Here is a 19329-nt window from a genome sequence, read left to right on the forward strand (position 1 = left end):
TTCTCTAAGTAATCTCAAGTCAAGGAGCAATTGAGAAAGGACTTGCATGTAGTAATGAATCATGTTTTTTATTATTTTTTTTCTGATGTATAAATCTTTGAGTTGTGAAAAGATACCTCCAAGGGATTTTCCAAAGGAAATAAGTATTGGTAAGATCTCTAAGCGGAATATCGATCAGACTGAAAAAGTCTTGGCAGAACTCCTTTATATTTTGTGGAGTCAAGTTTTTATGAAGTATGGTAGACAATTCAAGAAGTTATGAAGGACAGAAGGAACTAGGTGGAATGATTTAAGATTTTTGTATTGTTTTCAAATACTCCTGTATTCCATCATGAATTCTAAATAGTTATGTTTTCTTATCTTTATTTACCAAAATATGTTGTGATGTGCATACGTAAAGACTGCTCAAATCCATTTCTAATATAGTTATTTGCTGATTTTCCATAACATCAAAGATTTCTTAATGAGAATAAAGAAGAAAAATAACTAGGGCTGTTTTCTGAAGTACAGTTGAAAGCATTTTACGAAACTGTACTTCATCTAGTTGAAGATATTTTTTCCTTAGAAAATGGCCTTTGCTTTTAAATTAAAACAGAATGTTTAGACTTGTGAACATATAATTGTGCAAGTATTCTTCTTTTTTTTTTTTTTTTTTCTCCCAGGAATCTATATCAACCTGTAGATTTGCACAGCGAGTTGCTCTTATTAAGAATGAAGCAGTTCTTAATGAAGAAGTTGACCCCAGATTGGTGAGAGTTATTTGGGGATAAAGGGAAGGAAATTGCTTGGTTTTAGTTTCAATAAACAATTGCAATCATATGGATGTTGATAATTTTATGCTAATTAATTAATTTAAATGCTTTTTTAGATGCAAGTTCCAGTATTTTCTATACAATAGCTACTCTTCTTAGTGTTTCTTTTGGAGGTAATTATAATTAAATGATCAAATGAACCTTTATAAAACCCCTGACACTTGCAGTGTCCATCCCTTGTGTAGCTGAGTCACATCAATTAGTATAGATTTGGCATAGCTTAGATACATAGTACATGCTGTGTAAAACTTACCATATAGGTGAACGATGGTTCTTGTAGCTCTTTTTATAATTAGATTTTCCTCCAATACTGTGAGTTACTGGTAGCTGCTGTAAGTTAAGCACTTTTGAAATTAGAATACTTAATGTGTCCTGCAGAATACATTGAGCATGTTGTGATGTTGAGGTCAATGAGGCTTCTCTGGTACAGCAAGCAGTGTAGTGAGTGATCTGGCATAGTGGATTTTAACCATCTCAAAATGCACTGGAAGGGCAATACACCTGGGTGAAAGCAATCCAAATTTCATGATCTTTTTGACAGGTATAGAACTGAGAAAAACCAAATCTCAGCTGGAGGTAAAACCACCAGGGAATGCAAAGGGTCAGAAGAAGGTCTTTCATAAGTAAATTGACATCAACATAAAGTCTAAGGAGAATGTAGGCCCGCAGCTCAGTGTGGAGCAGTAGACCTGCTGACAAAGGGCACTGAAAAGGCTGTTTCGCCTCAGCTGTTACTTGTAAAGGTTTAACCTCAGGCCCCCAGGTCCTACTAGCAGTGTGTTCTCTGCATTACCTGCAGTGGGGAAAGAACATTAGGAATACTTAGGCCACTTGGACATGGATAAGTCCAAAGGATCAGATAGGATGCATGTGAGGGTGCCGACGGACATGGCTGAGGTCACTGTGAGGCTACTTGGTATCTTTAAAAGGTCATGGCAATCAGGGAGGTTACTGATGATGGGAAAAAGGCAAATATCATGCCTATCTTCAAGAAAGGTGAGAAGGAGGATTTGGGGAACTGTACATCAGTTAGCCTAATCTCAATCCTTGGGAAGATTATGGAACAAATCCTTCTAGAAGCCATTTCCAAACACTCGAAGAACAAGAAGGTGACTAAAAGAAGCCAGTATGGATTTATGAAGAGTAAAATATCCATGACCAACCTGATTGCCTTCTACAATTAAATGACTGGTTATGTGTACAAGGAGAGTGGTGGATGTTGTTTATCTGTGTTTTAGTAAGGTTTTTGACACTTTCTTCCACTGCATTCCCGTAGTGAAAGAGATGAGATATGGATTGTGTAAGGTTGGTGGAAAACCGGCTGAACTGCTAGGCTTAAAAGTGTGATCAGTGATGCAATGATCCCTTGTGTAGCTGGGTCAGTAGCATTCAGTGTCTTTATTAGCAACCTCGATGATTTGACAGAGTGCACTCTCAAAAAGTTCACAGATGATAGCAAATTGGGAGTAGTGCTCAGTAATTTGGGCGATAAGGCTAGTATTTAGAGAGCTTGATAGGCTGAAGAAATGAGCAACTGAGAAGAATCTAATGAAGTTAAACTAAGGTAAAGTCTAAGTGGGGTGGAATAACCCCATACAGCAATACAGCTGGACACCAATAAGATAGAAAGCAGCTTTGTAGAAAAAGTCCTGGTGATCCAGCTAGACTTAATTGAACTTAAGTCAATAGTGTGATGTGGTGATGAAGACCAACCAAATGCTCTGCTGTATTAGCGAGACTGTAGGTCAAGGGAAGTTGTTATTCCCCTCTATACAGGACTTGAGAGACTACATTGAGAGCAGCAGGCCTACTGTTGTGTCCAGACCTTGATTTACTGAAGCAAGGCCCAGCAGAGTGACATCAAGATGGTCAGGGGACTGGAGCAACTTATATAATAAGTAAAGGCTCAGAGTTGGATTTATTTACCCTTAAGAAGAGAAGAATAAAGGAATCTTGTTACTTTATATCTGCCTAATAGGTACAGAGAAGGCAAAGCAAGAGTCTTCTGAATGATAGACCGTGATGGGACAACAGGCAATTACAGTATCACAGTATCACAGATTTCTAGGTTGGAAGATACCTCAAGATCATCGAGTCCAACCTCCGACCTAACACTAAGTACTCCACTAAACCATATCGCTAAGCTCTACATCTGAACGTCTTTTAAAGACCTCCAGGGATGGTGACTCCACCACCTCCCTGGGTAGCCCGTTCCAATGCTTAACAACCCTTTCGGTAAAGAAGTACTTCCTAACATCCAACCCAAAACTCCCCTGTCGCAACTTTCGCCCATTCCCCCTCGTCCTGTCACCAGGCACGTGGGAGAACAGACCAACCTCCACCTCTCTACAGCCTCCTCTAAGGTACCTGTAGAGAGCGATAAGGTCGCCCCTGAGCCTCCTCTTCTCCAGGCTGAACAAGCCCAGCTCCCTCAGCCGCTCCTCGTAAGACTTGTTCTCCAGACCCCTCACCAGCTTGGTCGCCCTTCTCTGGACTCGCTCGAGCACGTCCATGTCCTTCCTGTAGCGAGGGGCCCAAAACTGAACACAGTACTCGAGGTGCAGCCTCACCAGAGCCGAGTACAGGGGCACAATCACTTCCCTAGCCCTGCTGGCCACACTGCTTCTTATACAGGCTAGGATGCTGTTGGCCTTCTTGGCCACCTGGGCACACTGCTGGCTCATATTCAGCCGACTATCAACCAATACTCCCAGGTCCTTCTCGGCCAGGCAGCTTTCCAGCCACTCATCTCCCAGCCTGTAGCTCTGCTTGGGGTTGTTGCGCCCCAGGTGCAGGACCCGGCACTTGGCCTTGTTGAGCTTCATACAGTTGACCTCAGCCCATCGCTCCAGCCTATCCAGATCCTCCTGCAGAGCCTTCCTGCCCTCAATTGACACGTTGCACCACATGAAATTTTAATTATATATTTGGAAATAGTTAAAGATTAGGAAACATGTTCACCATAAGGGTGGTTATATATTGAGATAGGCTCCCCAGGCAGAATGTGGACCTTCTGTCCTTGGAGATAATCAAAATGCAGCTGGACAAGCCTGAAGCAATGTGACCTATTTAGCCCTGCCTTGAGACGCAGTTAGACTAGATGACCTTATACACTATGATCTAGCTCCACACCAACTCTTTTATCTTGTTTCTTTGCTAACAGAAATAAGAGTTCTACACGAAAATGTTTGCAACAAGAGTATTCTGTGAAAGTTTAGATATGGTGTCATCTCATTTTGTTTTTCAAAAGTCTATAGTAATTGCTTATTTAAGACTTTCAATGTATTCTTTCAGAATATGCTTTCATTTTTTCAAATCTGAGAACAGGAGGGAAATGTAAAGCAGAAAGGCTGTAGTGATGTCACTCATAGAATCCTTCTATTGTCAAGTTCTATAGAAATAAGGCATACTACTGCACTGGAACAGTTTGAATATTAAAAAGCTAAGAAACCTACAGGTACAGACCTTCCTTGAGATTGGTCCAAGGAACATTTTATTAGTTAGGAAGAACGAAGTCTGTAAAGTTACCATTAAGAAAAAAAGGAAGACAAGTAAATGAGATGTAGAAATAGAATTTCCACACTAAACCTATAGGCTGATGTTCATATCCCAAAGAGCAGCAGAGGAACTCTGTGGAATGAATCAGGGATTTAGGCAGGGAAGGATAAAGGTAGTAATCCATGTTGGTAAAGCATGAAGCATTGCAACGTAAAGAAAGCATGTTTCTTCTTTTGGTTTGTATAACAAAAATGTACCCTAGGTTTTTGTTTTTAACATTTGGTTAGTCTTTCTTTTGAAATATTTTATATGCCTCTAGCTTTGCATGCCATATTTGTTTGAAGATGTGCTCTTTAATAATAAGTTTTACTACATTAATAAACCTTTGTTACTTTATTTAATGTAATTTTCTGCATTACCTAGAAAAAATATTTTTCTAAATATTAAATACACCTATTAAAGATTGGTCAATTCAGCAAACTATAGCAGATGATGATAGCTACTGGGTCAGCATGCTGTGTATCAATGTTTTCTGACATGGGAAATATTTCAATGAGGTTACGCTTGTTGTGCCAGAGCTGCTTATATGGATACAGAGAAAGAACTATAGATGCATTTCAGCATACCTTCTGTCTCTGAGAAAGAGCTGTCAGATAAAAAAAATAAAAATAAGTTCAGGGTTTATTTGTTTAATTTTGCTTTCCAAACAATTTCTAACTGTAACAACATGACAAAAACAAAACACACACACCAAAAAAAAAATACAGCATGCGCTGAACAATTCTTACTTTCTGGTTGTCTGTCCTTTTTGTCTTTCTCATGTAGGCTTTGTAGTAGCAAATCATGTAAAACATTCCTTCCATGGCCACAGAAGCCTCTGATTGAGGTGGAACACATGCAGGCTCCTGAACATTTACTACATCCTGTGGAGCTATACTCCACAAGTTTGGTATGTCTCGCTCTGCAGGATCATTTAGCAAATAAAGCAAAAGTGGACTCGGAAGGGTTAGAAATCTATCCCCTCTTGTGGAAAAGGCAAGGGAACACAGGTACCTAGACTTTATATGGCTCTGCGCTCGCTGTGGAATTTGTTGCCCATCTTAACTACCTAAAGTATATTCCCAGTGTGCAACCTGATTATTCAGTAAAGTGCTGAATTTATGATTTTACGTCATTTATTTGCATTATTTATCATCTGTAATTTGAATGCATGTTTTATAAATAGAGTGCAGAATACCTCTTGGTAGATCTAACGTAAGTCTGACTGCTGTGTAAACTCTGTTCTTCATAATGGAAACTTCCTCACTGTATCTTACTAAAAGTTGCATATGTACCCATTTTCCTTGTTAAGCAACTTAGCTTTGTATTTCTCTCACTCATGACCAAAGGATTTAATTTAAACTGAAAACCAAACTGTTGAGCCTGAACTAAGTCTAATCTAATCTCCTCTGGTATTCATTTAAAAAATATAAGGTAAAATATTATCCTACTGTAGAATTTTGTTTCCTTTAATACTACTTGAAAATCAATATTTTATCCACACCCTGAAAATTATGTTGTTGTCAGATAGAGGTTAATCATGCTAATAAATTTGTACTTTAGAGAAGGTACTATCACTCACACCTTCTACTTTTTTGTACTGAATCCACAAATTTGTTTTATTTTATTTACTCTTGGCATAGACTGTGTCAAAATGTAACACCAGAGTAAGGCAATCTAAAATCAGGTGAAAATGCTTGGCCTGCAATATTCTTGAAGTATTCTTGCAATATCTGTAACTAGCAGTTCACCATCTTAATAGATTCTTAGATGAAGTATTTTTGACTAAGTTAACCTTTCATAATTTGTGGTAACAAATATGTTACCAGTATTTTTACAGTTAAAAAAAATATATGTATGCTTAAAATATATACGTATATTAAGTAAAATAATTCAAAGTTGAGGAAATTATAATTAAACATTAAAAGAAATACAAGTATTTGAAGGAATTTTAATATCCACTGAAGATATGTATAGAGTCTCAACAATCTTTTTTTCTATAAAGTGTATGCAATCAGGAATAATTCATTTTTTCGTGAAAATGTTATTTTCTTGGAAACATTTTGCACATGGAACTGCAGAATGGTTGAGGTTGAAGGGACCTCTGGAGGTCATTGTCCAAACCTCTGCTCAAGCAGAACATGTAGAGTTGGTTGCCCAGGACCACGTCCAGAAAGGTTTTGAATATCAGTGCACTCATATGCATCTATAAATATTATTGGACTTCTGATGCATTTGAGCCATTATAAGGTGATGCATCATTAAAATGATCCATCTTAAAGTAACCAAGAACTCGTTCATTCATGTTTTAAACTCACATATTGTCTTTGAGTTGTAGAATTTGACCTTGGGAGGATAATGATTTCTAAAATATGTCTTTTATACAAATATTTTCCCCCAAACACATTTTCCAGTAATAACCTATTAAAATTTAAAAATCTAGTACAGTTCTGCAGATCACATTCTCAGTCATTACTGTTCATTAAAGCAATTGCATTCTCATAATTAAATTAGTAATTTAATAATTACATAGTTGCTGTATCAGCAACTGATACATCCTGCAAATTTGTATGCTATAATTCTATTAAGAGTGGATTGTTACATGTAAGGTTAAAATGCTGATATTGTTCTGGAATTTCTGTTTCTAAAGGGAAAGGAAAAATCACTTTTGGTATGTAGTTCTCTTTCTAACAGACCTCAATCAGTTCTATTTTGTGTTTTCATCACTAGCAAGCAAAACTAACGTTTTTGCTCCTCCTATGGTGAATTTTTTTCTCTTGCAAGTAGTCTTTTGAAGTCTTTCTGTACAATCATGTCTTCTAACACATAAAGTTTATGGAGTTTGGATGACTTTTCTTGTTTTTATAAATGGAAAAGAAAAAAAAAATGTGTGCTTGATGTATTTGAGTTCTTATTTCTTATTTGGTGTATTTCTGTTCTGGAAAAAAAAAAGAGGTTGTTTAAAACAAATAGAGAAAAGCAAAGTAAATATTTCCCTAAACTTAACCTTCTAATGCAAAATTCATAACCTATCTAATAATTTGTAGGTGATGCTTTCTTTATACTTTGCTGTTTGTAGATGGTTGTCCAACTGCAAAAGGAGATCCAGGAGTTGAAAGATGAGCTGGTACTGGTGACTGGCAAGCATAGAACATCAGAGCTTTCACAAGAAGAGCTGCTTCAGTAATGGCTTACATTGTTTTTTTCATTTTCTTCTTTTGTGGTGATAGTTTTCATCAGTTTCTTTGTTGGCATAAATATTTAAATTCATCTCAGAGTTTTAAAGTTTTCATAGTGAATAATAAAGTGAAGTTAGATGCCGGGTTAGAATGGCAGTTTTCCATGAAAAGCTGTATGAGGCTGCTGGCTGTGTTTCTGCAGTCTCAGCTTTGAGGAACTGAAGTAAAGTAAATGCAAAGGATGGGAATGCCTGACAGATGCCATGCAAAAAAAAGTGTTGTATAATAGTGCAGAATAAAAAAAACAGTATTTCTCAAAACTGGATATACGATCTAAGTAGAACTCAAGAAACATTCTTTGTACTGAGAAGGGTCATGCTGTAGTGTTAGTTTGACATATGTCAAGAGAAAGCCTGCATTTCTAATACACAATTAATCAATGTCTTAAAAGCTAAATATTTAAATTTTTTACTGAACATGCTATTCATTTATGTGTTGTAATATCTTACAGCTTTAAGTAAAAGATCAGCGCAGAATATAAGAACTTTCTATGTATAATGTAAAAATATTTTCTTAGGGCTAAAATTTCAAAATAGCTATATTCAGTTTTGAGATTTGAAAAATTAAGCGATCTTATGGGATGGACCTATTTAATCTCTGTGCCTCATCTGTATAAAGTAGTAGTAACTGTTCTGATATTCTGTTTGTTTGGTATATTAATGATAATGAAGGTGCAAGAATTTTGACAATGATTTTAATTTAACTTGGAAGTGTTCCAGAAGAAAACTACCAGTGCTAAAAATTTCCCATACCATCCAGGAGATTCTGGAGATACGTAGCAAGTTGCTACCTTTAATGTTGTCATTTTTCATTATCGGTTTTGATTGTTTTGTTTTGTTTTAATTCAGAAACTAAATGACATCCATATCAAGGATGAGGAGCCAGATAGCATTATATAAAAATTTCTTGTATAAAAACAGAGAAGTATCTTTCTTTTTCTTTACATAAGAAATTAAATGACCTTAATGGCAAGTTTCTCTTTACCCTGACAGAACTAGTCTTTCACAAGATGAGCCACTCTTGGGGACTTTATTACGATACACATAAATAACCTATATATTCATTTAAAGATATACTTTCCTAACATCATTGTAAAAATCTGTCACGTGAATTTTCCTTTGTGATCTTTCTTGCTGTTTAGTTTGTGTAGGGACATTGATTTTATTTATTTATTTATTTATTTATATGCCAAGGCCATGAACCTCACTTCCTAAGATTTCCTATCTGACTTTTTGTTATGAAATTAGTAGTCTCATAGGCGGAAATGGGTTCACAGCTGATGAAAGTTTTTAACATAAGTATGCAAAGGAAAACTAAGAATGTACAGTCTGCATAAAATTGCACTATAGCATATGTACAGGAGGCCTTGTTTCAAAAATGCATAACTAAAAAGTATAGCAGTTGAATATTTTTTCCTTTTTATCTTTACAGCACAATATATGGAGTGTTACCTTGTCAGAAAAGGTTGCTCCTGAGATAATAGCAAGGAATTTTGCATCCCAGTCCTCCAAAGAGAAGCACAGAGGAGACTTTCTGCCTTTAATGAGTTTCTACCTATAATAAGACACAGAAAGGGAAAATAGCCTTCAAGGACCTAAGCTACGTTAGGACAACACAAAACTTTAAGTTGTTTAAATTTATCTTGTAGGTATGTTTACTCAGACTCATGTAGTACATGTGTTTCAAAAATGTGTTCTCATTTGGAACAAACGCCCTTGCAATTAAGATTCAGAACCAAATTTAAATACTGCTGACTGAGGTACAGTACATTTCCTGAGAATCACTAATCAGCAAGAAGGACCACAAAGGATTAACCTTGTCAGTAATAAATTCCAGATAATGCCCTTGTTCAAAGATCTCTTTTTTTTTTTTTTTTTTTTAATATAGACTTAAAATGGAAAGCAGACTTGGGTGTACAGAATTTTTTATGGGTGACATAGTTTCAAGCAGAAGACACTGCTAGAGAATTACTAACATATACATGAGCCAGTCGGACTGGCTTATTGATTCTGTATGCCAAATGGAATGTTGAAAGAAAAAAATCTTTTTTTTTTTTGGACAGTTCAAATGGCAGGAAAATGGTAAACGTCAGGCTCTGAGTTTTGCATTTGTACATGTTCTTGCATGCAGTGTTCACAGGTAAACAAACCGATGTGAACTTAACAACCAGATAAAAATATAATCAACTAGTAGCATGACAAAGCACGTCTTCATTGAAAATACCTTTCCATATTTTTATATATTTTGAGCTTACTTTCATTTGGTTAATATTTGTGACCATGCTGGCTTAGGTCTGTCTGAGCATCCTGTCATGATCATTTTAGAACATTTACAAACATTCACAGATAACATCTAACTATTCTGTCTCTAATGAGAGTCTTTTGCTGTGTTATGCATTAAATCTTTATGACAAATCTGTTTGTTGAGACTGACCATCTGAGTTTGGAGCTACTTGTTATCTGGAGACTTTCCACAAATTAAAGAATAAATATACAAATGAATAGTCCAAACAAAAGTATAGAGTTGGGTGAGGGCTGATAAAATCACAATTTACTATTTCTGGAAAATGTCTATGGTTTTCATCTAGTTTTGCACGTAAAATGAAACTTAAATAATATTGCTGATTGGGAGAGATATGGATCAGATTGTTATGACAAACAGAAGAGGAAAAGAAACATGGCAAAGGTGATAGTACAACATGCTATGTTGCACTTTATTCAGAGTCACCGCACAATAACAATTCTTAGGGGGATTAGTACTGTAGGGGATTCCAGAGAGAATAATCTTTTTTTGATTGATGCTTTTATAATGTGGCCAGAAGGGAAATTATAATTAGAGTCATTATATATTTCAAATGCTATTTGGACATTTCTGCTCAGTTAAGATATCCTCTGTTTAAACTTAAATAAACTGTATCTTGGCGTGTATATGTATGCATACACATATATATAGATAATTCAAGTTTACATAGTTCTTTTCAAAAGCCTTACACTTTTACCAAAGTCTAGTTGTAAGGAGGAAATTAACTAGTATGAAGTGTTACTAAATATATTTTAATCAATATTTGTTGTATTTTAATTCTTGTTCTGATTCATCAATTCAAGAGAGGTCAAAGCAAAATTTGTCTTCTGAAAGACAATTCTGTGCCAATTTTTGTATTTATTCATTGATTCTTAACACAGATGATCAAAGGTACAAAATATGTCAATGAAAAGCTCCATGCAGTAAGTACATATTTATTTTGTTGTCTCTGCACAAATTCTTTTCTCAGGTACTTTTTGATAGAAGATGGATGCCAGAATGAAACTAGATCTACTGGGTGCATGTGTAGAACCAATACTATCTTTTCACCTATGGTCATGATAATGCATAGGCTTTTGCTCTGTACAAGAGTTGCAGGAAATAAATGCTAGTGATTGCCCTGGAAATAAGTATTAATATCATATAAAATGATATTTTGTATGTTTCTTGACTTAGTTATACTAAACATTTATTACAATAATGAGCTTCATTCCACTTGCTTACTTTCAGGGTATTCAAAATAAAGTCAGTGGGCTACTCACTGCAGTTCAGATTGTTAGATTTTTAAATATATTTTGTGAACAAGCTGTAGTTCATTCTTCATTGCTTTTTTTCTCACTTGAATCATAGAAATGTCTTCAGATATTTATTTTTTTTTAATTTATTTAATGAAAGGGGAAAAGAAGGTCAAATAGACTTTCATCATAGCCACTGCAATGTCACATTGTCATTCATTAAATTTACAACAAAATGGAAAACAAATGCTCTTGACTTTGCTTATGAATGATCAGTCCTGTGAATAAAGGCACAGCTGTCTAGAATTCTTACTTCAGAATTCTCTGTAAAATGGTAAGATCTACTTTATTATGTCATATTTTTTGTTTTATTATTTTATTCTCATAAATGTTAAACATACATTAATTCTGCTACTCTCATTTTTTTTTTATTTAAAAAGCACGGCATAAAAAATGCAGCTATGCTACATAAGTGGTCCAAAATGTAGTTCGTAAAATGCTTCCAAAATCTGTATTGCTTGCTTTGGATCACACCGTCTACTTCCTCAGCTGTAAGGGGCTGATCTCTAAATATTTCTTTAAGCTAGAGAATTAGTGCCTTGTTTAGAGAGGAGATGAAGGAAAAAAAAAAAAAGAACACTTTGCACTATTGAAATAAAAATACAGCAAATAACATCATACATCACAAACAGAAGGAAATTATACCCCCTTAGGTTTCTGTACTATGCTTTAGAACAGGTTGAAATGACATTGAAATGATTCTTACTTTTTAATCTTTTTTGTAAGAATCATGCCAAAAGTAAAAGGGAGAGTCCTTTTCATTTGAATCATTTGGGATATTTTTTTTTGTTGATGTTGTAAATGAGCTCACTAGCAATTTACAATGTGTGCCCAGAAAGTCAGGATTTTGAATCAAAGTTCTGTGCTCCAAAGCACCCACGCTCCCAGAGCCTTTGCCAGTTGGAATTCTCCGCTAACAGGGACGGAAGTCCTGGCTTAGCACTTTAATTTATTAATAACTTTACCTTATTTCTTTCAGATACATATGTTATTACAGACGCTTCTATTTTTTACTTCAACACTCATATATTGTTCATCTTACTCATACCCTGGATTTCTCATTACTTCTTTCTTTCTTTTTTCTCTTCCAGCGTTGTGACATCTGTATGCTATCATGGCATTAACAATATTGCACTGTTGTACATTGTAGAGGTTTTAACAGTTACTTGTGCTTAAGCTATTGAAACAATGGTTTAATTTACAAAGCAGAGCAAATGTTCTTATTTGTTGATGTCAGTGTTCAATTTCTGTTGCAAGGTGGAAGGAATAGAAGCGTATTACCTTGGTTTATGTCAAAACAGGAGACAGTGGATTTGTGCAGAAGTTAGCAGGCTGACTGACATATGCTGTGTAGGCAATATTCAAGAGAAGCTACCTTAACTGTAGGTTTAAAATATCTCACACTAACATCGAGCTTAGGTGCCTGATTTAGAATCCTCTTAAATCAATGTATTTCACCAGAGGACATTTTTTTTTCTCTTATGTGTTATGAAATCTTCTGTGACAGCACAGTAAGGTCAGATTCCTTTTTTTATTATTTTTTTATTTTACTTTATTTTGAAAAAATCATGGTAACAATTTCCAAAAGGATATGTTCAAATGTGTCTGTTCGTAGCAGATTTTTGAACTCTCACTTAAATCCATTGAATGCCTCGTCAGCAGAGATGCTTCTGAAAGTACCACTAAACATCTATTTGTGCCTCTTGGCACTTTAAATACTTTTTGTAAAACTTTTTCTTTAGAGCTCATATCTAATTAAAACCAGTTAGTGAATCTTTACAAAACTTCTCTCATCTATACTGTAGAAATGTCTCAGTGTTCATCTGTATGAGAGACCCTTTGACTTCCTTGTGTGATTGGTGTGTGTGTCCCTTGTTCTTCCTTTTTATTTCAAGATCTTGCTACCTTCAACTCAGATATTTTTTTTTATTTATTTATTTTTGATAGTCTGAAGCTTAGTTTTCTATTTGTACTTTTAGATGTACTCTATTTATTACCATTACGGCCACAAATATTATCAGGCAGTGAGTAGCATTGCTTTATGTATGTGCTTTTGCTTTGTTATTACAAAATGCTGTTCAAGAAGAAAAGCATATACACTCTACTATCTACCTGATATGTTTATTCTCTGCAAAAACTCTGCATGCATAACATTACTGTAGACATTTTTTAACCTGTATGAGACAGTCGTGGTCATTTCACAGTCCTTGCCAAATCTCCCCTTGATTTATTCATGCAGAGATTTAGATTTGTGTGCATTTCATCATTGGAATGAATGATTTTCAACTGTGTAGAAACTCTTTACATGTGCCATATTGTAGCCTTCTAATTCAGAAGGATCTCTTTACATAGGAGGTAGCAAAAATGTCTTCGCCAGTATATTTAATGAGAGAATGATATCTGTAATAGGAAATGTATGCTTCTTTCCTTTGCAGTGCAAGTGTTTAATGTTAGTAATTTGTCTGTGGGTATGATACTGTTTGATTGCTTTACAAAATTAGAAGCGTTATTTGTATATTTTTTGCCCTTTATATACAATTGAAAAAAATCCAAATGATTAATTCCTTGCCAGATTGATTTTAGGTAATCTCTTTGGATACCAACCTGTTGGTTATCTAAACAGGCAGCATATAAATCCTAAATGCTGCTTATAGTATTAGCAAACTGCATATAATATTCATAAATATTTGTTTCTACTCATCATCAATAGGGAAGAATATGCTTTTGCTCTCTTTTCAGTTGGCCATATTGCTCTGTTCTCCTGTTCTATTCATCTGTTCTTTTTATATTTATAAATATATAACATATGTGTTTTAGAACTTCAAATTTTGACTGTCTGTGGCTTTTGGTTTGGGGATGTTGGTGGAACAAGAGGGAGGAGATCTATTCTACTATGGCCTAAAAATGCCTTATTCTTTTTTCAGAAAGTATGTGTCTCCTAGTTGTGTTCTCACTGTTTTGTGCTGGCTGGCACTTTTTTTCCAGGTTCTCAAGCTTGTTGCCTGACTTGGTGAGATATGTGCTATAGATACCTCCAAGTATAGACTTGATAATGTGCAGACAACTAATTGTGTCAATAATGGCATCTTCGGAGCCATGAAGGAGACATATTATCCGTTTGGCCTCTATAGGAAAATCCTTTTAGAGGTCTCCAAGTTATCTCATAACATGATTTTATAGGAAATCTATTGCAAAAGTCTAGGTAAGCAAAATTCTTTAATTGAAGGAACCTCTCTGCTGATCTCAAGTGTTTCAGTAGCTTCTTTGTTAACAGTCAATTTTTCACAAACTTGGATTTCCATTTTGCTTGTCATAAAGTTCACGGCTGACACACAAAATTAATTGTTCTTTAAGTGAACTTAATTTTGATAGATGATATACAGTGTTGGTGATCAGGGTTAAAAGGCAAGCTCTCCCAGAAATGAATCATGGCACATGAAACAAGGTCAAAATGAGTCCTTCCAAATATGTGTTTTTAGATCCTGCATCCTGCATGCTATTGAGAGCTCTAAACTTTAAAAACATACTCTCAGTTGGCTAGGAGTACTTTTCTGATGCATTTCAGCTGTGTAATTTGCATCCTGCTTCATGGAAACACAAGACTGTTTCAGAAGTGGATTATTTTATTATTTTTTTTTTAAGACGAAAATCTGTTTTTTGGTGAATGGGTAAAACTGAAGTAGCAGAGCGCTCATCTTACCAATCTGGAATTGTGCTATCAGAAAAATTGCATGGAATCTAAAATATTGGGTATAGAAAACTTTTGTGATTTTTCTGTCGTCTAAATGGTAAGCAGGCTTCATTAAAGAATTCCTGAAAGGTGGAAAGTAACAGAAGAGAAATAAAGTTGTTAATGTAAAAGCTGTCTGTGAGCTGAAGTACTGTATGTGTTTACATTCTTAGGAAAAATGTTATAAAGAGGGGAATGATAGACCAAGACTTTGTGACTGATTCACAGTCACTAATTGGAGACCACTGTTAGTTTAACAAGTTTTCACCCCAGCTGTTTATGACTGATTTTCTTCAAGCGTTCATCCCAGCATCATTGTAAGAACAGACTTGTGTTTTCATTCAGAGCCTGGTATTATTATTCAAACTCAACTAAATCAGCATTGCAATGCCTTTCTTTTTGTACTACGTTAATATATATAAACTCAATATAAAAATGATATTTAAATTCATATCATAAATGATAGGATACTCTTCCATTGGCATTGACTTAGAAAATGATTTACTTCTTTTCTGGTGGGAATTTTTTACTCTTGTTTTCTCTGCTGTTGTTGTTTCGTTTGTTTTTGTTTTGTTTTTCTGATGAGCACAGAGAAAGAAAACCCCATTCTTTGTTTACTGTTGCTTTTCACAGAAAATTGGTCTTTATTTGATACTTTCACATTCTTCCTCCTTCGGGGAGTTTCTGTTGGAAGAACTATTCTTCCTGATACAGCAGGATTCTGGCACTAGACTTCGGTACACTCTTGCTCCTGTTAGTGTAAGTTAGGCCTGCTGTCTTAGCTAGGCAGAAGCTAAGAATAGAATAGAGCAGAACCTAGCATTCCCTCTTTTTTTTTTTTTTCCCCCCACTTGACTTTAGCAGCTGTAATAATATTAATAAACCTTTAATGGTGTGTAACTTCTTACAAAGAATGCAGCAGCCTGCTTGTTAACAATATTAATTACAAAAAATGAAAGACTTTATTGGTTTCATATTTGTTTCTATGCAGAATCAAAGATTTTAACATTTCTCAAGCATACTTTTCAGGTTTCTTTTGTTGTTGTTGTGTGTTTGTTTTTATATTAGTTTAGTACTTTCACTGAAAGTGTCCTGTGGCTAGGTGGTTGTATATCAGATTATTGTAGCCTCTTCTGACATTGAAATAGCTTAAATTGACTGTCTTACTTTAAAATTGAATATCAAATTCTGAAATAAAGGTATATGCTGCATATTTCCACTGAAGCAATTAAGTGTGACTTGTAAGCAATTCAGTTATTTTTATTCCTGTATTTGTAGCTCACCACATAACTAGGTTTCTACTGAATTTCAGTTAATTAAAAACTGTTTACATCCTTTCTTTTTTCCTGTTGATGTTGGTGCTCTTCAACTTCCTAAGCTAAGCAGTAAGGCGGCTAAGGTCTAATTATTTTCTATAAAGGTTTCTCCAGTGTGAAACAAAATTCCTGGTGTTAGAGGCCTTCTCTGTATTCGGGTTTCTGCTCCAGTAAGGTGTATTTGCTACTAAGCTTTTTATTATTATTATTTCATTATTAGGTCCTTGAGTTGATGAATTTTAGTTAATTTTCATTTTAGTTGGGTGATTTGATTTTTGCCACTAAAGGTTGTGTTACTAAGAGGTTATAATAACTGCATTTTATGTTGATAATAAAGGAGTATAATAACAAAACAAAACAAACATTTCTTCTGCAATCACTCTCATATAAGAACAATAAAAAACAGAACTGCTGTAGTTCTAGTCTGCATAAATAAAGTCAAGGAAGGAAAAAAAAATCTCATACTGCATACAACAGTGTTCATAAATAGTACATTGGAATGGTTTCTTTGTATGTTTCTATGTTGGTTGGGTTTTTCTGCTTGATCCTATCTGTTTCTCATTTTAAGCTTTAAAAACTAAGTGTTTGGTTTTTTTTTTTCACCCCTCTGGTTTATGAATTTCCTTGGAACCCTTAACCATGTCATAGAACCTACATACACAACTACCTTTGATTTTTCTAAAGCATTTTCCCATTGGCTTTTGGCAGTGGGTGTAATAGGGACATTATGTTCAGCCCAAGATGTTTTTGAAGAACAGCTTGGTCACAAACATAGAAATGCTTAAAATATGTAATATAGTCTTTGCCAAGCATGCTCATTCTTTTTTGCAAATCCATTTTGAAAAGTCTCTTCTTTGGGCAGCTTTTTTCCTAATTTCTTCTTGAGAGGGCATGCAAATATTAACCTACTATCCTTGGCATAATGATAGAAGATCATCATTACTGCTTTTAAGGACTGGTTACTCAGGTCTTTTTGAAAATGTACTATAATTAATGACTTTTCCAAGAAACAGAACATACTACTTAAGAGAGGTCAGGGTAGATAGTTTCCGGGCTGAGCCAGAACAACTAAAGCAAGATTTTGTAGGGAGTTCTCTGGATAGGTACTCTCTTGTTCCTCTAGATGTTGTTCGTGGCTGGGTTGCTTTATGTGGTTTTCAAGTTTGATACTTGCAGACATAAATTCTTGTGACAGCTTTTGGTTGGAGGAAAATAGTTTAAAATGCATTTATCTGTTAAAGAACTAAGGATCAGAGATTAGGTAACCATCTTTGAGTACATAATTATTGCAAAGGAGAAAGTTACTCTTCATCTTTTGAAGGTAACTGAATGAAAACCAAAAATCATTTTGGCTTTCCTTGTTGCAAAAATGGTTTTCTTGCTCTGCTTCTTTTAACAGGAGGATAACTACTGACTCTATGTGATGCTTTGACTAGGAAGAATGCGTTGGAGTTGTAATTGTAGATGTCCAATATAAATTTCTTAAATCCTTTACAGCTCTAATTTATATGATTATGTGTTCTAGTTTTCATATATTTTATATATGTCATTGTATTTTTTAATATGTTATTTATATATCTCATTGTAATTTTTACATGGAAACCTAAATGTACATAATTTCATCTGCTGGTATTCATGGGGATGGGGATCTTCTTTGTGTTTTTTGTTTGTTTGTTTGTTTTCCGTTTTCATTTATTTATTTGTTTGTTTATTTCTGTAGTGTTCAGACTAGGGTGGTCTGTTCTTGTTCTAATTCTTAAAGTTGAAATTTTAGAAAAGTACCTAAACATACACTGAAGATTCTGTGGTTTCCACCAATTGGCAATGAAACTTAATTGGTTTAAACTTCTGATTTACATTCTGCTATTTCAGACTTGACTCAGTCTTCTGGTGCTCAGACCTGTTTTGGCTTCCACGTAGTCCTTGAGACAGCAAAAAATGAATTGGGCTGTTATGTTTTTTCACAAATGCCAAACATATTAAAAGTAGCATAAGAATCAGGAAATAGGTCATATCTATAACTCCAGCTTGTCTAACTCATTACACTTTGACAAGTTAACTTTGACTCTTGACTGGCAATCAAAAATAGAGCATTTTTTTTACAAGAATTATATATTATTTTTTTCTCTTGAAATATTTTAACTTTCTGCCATGTTATTCTGGTAATGGTAACGGTGGAAGTTAGTGTAATTTTTTTGATTGATTTCCATAGCCTAAATCCATGGTAACCTGAGTATGGCTAAGTCCCTAGCAAACAGGTAATCTTAGTCAGGGTAAAATATCTCCTTTCTACGTTGTAGTTCAAGATTAAAGGCTCATTTTATAGATGACTTCATATAGTCAGTCTAGACAGTCTAGTTATAAAAAATATTTTTGTTTCCTGTTATTCACTGAAATCAATATGGTGCTTAGGATAGTGACAAATACTGACTTTCTCCATGTCCGTGTAATCACTCTATAGCATTCTTCTTAATAGTACAAATGTCTGTCTTTTCCCAGTTACTTATTATTCCCGTTAAACAAATGCCTGCCTCCATGTATGAAGGGTTAGTTCTCCTGGTCATGGTGTGTGTAAAGAGTCTATGAATATCCTCTTATACAACAGACCTTTTTTTTTTTTTTTCTTTCTTTTTTTTTGTTTTGTTTTCTTTCGTTGAACTCTTCATGAGGAAAAAAATCCTGTAGCAATAAGTAGAATTTTGGTATCTTTTGCCCAGTAGTTTTTGTAGTCTTTTAATGTGAGAAGATGATCAATGCCAATAATGCTTTTGTAACTTATATTTATCTTTAAATATCCTCTCTTTTAAGCTCTCCACATGTAAAGTTCACATTGTCTTCAGTGGGTGTTCCATAAATTCAAAAGTCATTAATTTTGCAAATACAGTGACTGGTATAAAAAATGTATTTGTCTCTTGTTCTTTAACTAAAGTGATGAAAATGGGAGAGCACGGTTTATCAGAAACTAGCCAAGGGTTGCTGTGTTCTTTTTCCCCTGTTCTGAGTATAGGCACTTTGTCATGGTAAAATCTGGAGGAGAAAAATAACCAAACCTGTCTGTTATGTTATACTATCATACAGTTCCTAGTTTCCATGTATTTT

General features: G+C 34.7%; 1 protein-coding gene across 5 annotated transcripts in view; it reads left to right on the top strand.

The window, feature by feature from the left end:
- Positions 1–19329, top strand: part of KIF6 (kinesin family member 6) — a 173301-nt gene that overhangs the window by 50607 nt on the left and 103365 nt on the right. For 4 of the 5 annotated variants that reach the window (XR_007169484.2, XM_048080091.2, XM_048080089.2 and 1 more), the window contains 2 exons: positions 663–749; positions 7429–7532. Coding sequence is in view for 4 of the 5 variants with exons in the window: in XM_048080091.2 (XP_047936048.2) it covers positions 663–749; positions 7429–7532 (191 nt within the window). In the remaining variant the exon portion in view is untranslated. The remainder of the gene's footprint in view (positions 1–662; positions 750–7428; positions 7533–19329) is intronic. The other variant, XM_048080090.2, reaches the window with a different exon arrangement.

The sequence above is a fragment of the Anser cygnoides genome, chromosome 3, assembly GCF_040182565.1.
Source record: "Anser cygnoides isolate HZ-2024a breed goose chromosome 3, Taihu_goose_T2T_genome, whole genome shotgun sequence".
NCBI lineage: Eukaryota > Metazoa > Chordata > Aves > Anseriformes > Anatidae > Anser > Anser cygnoides.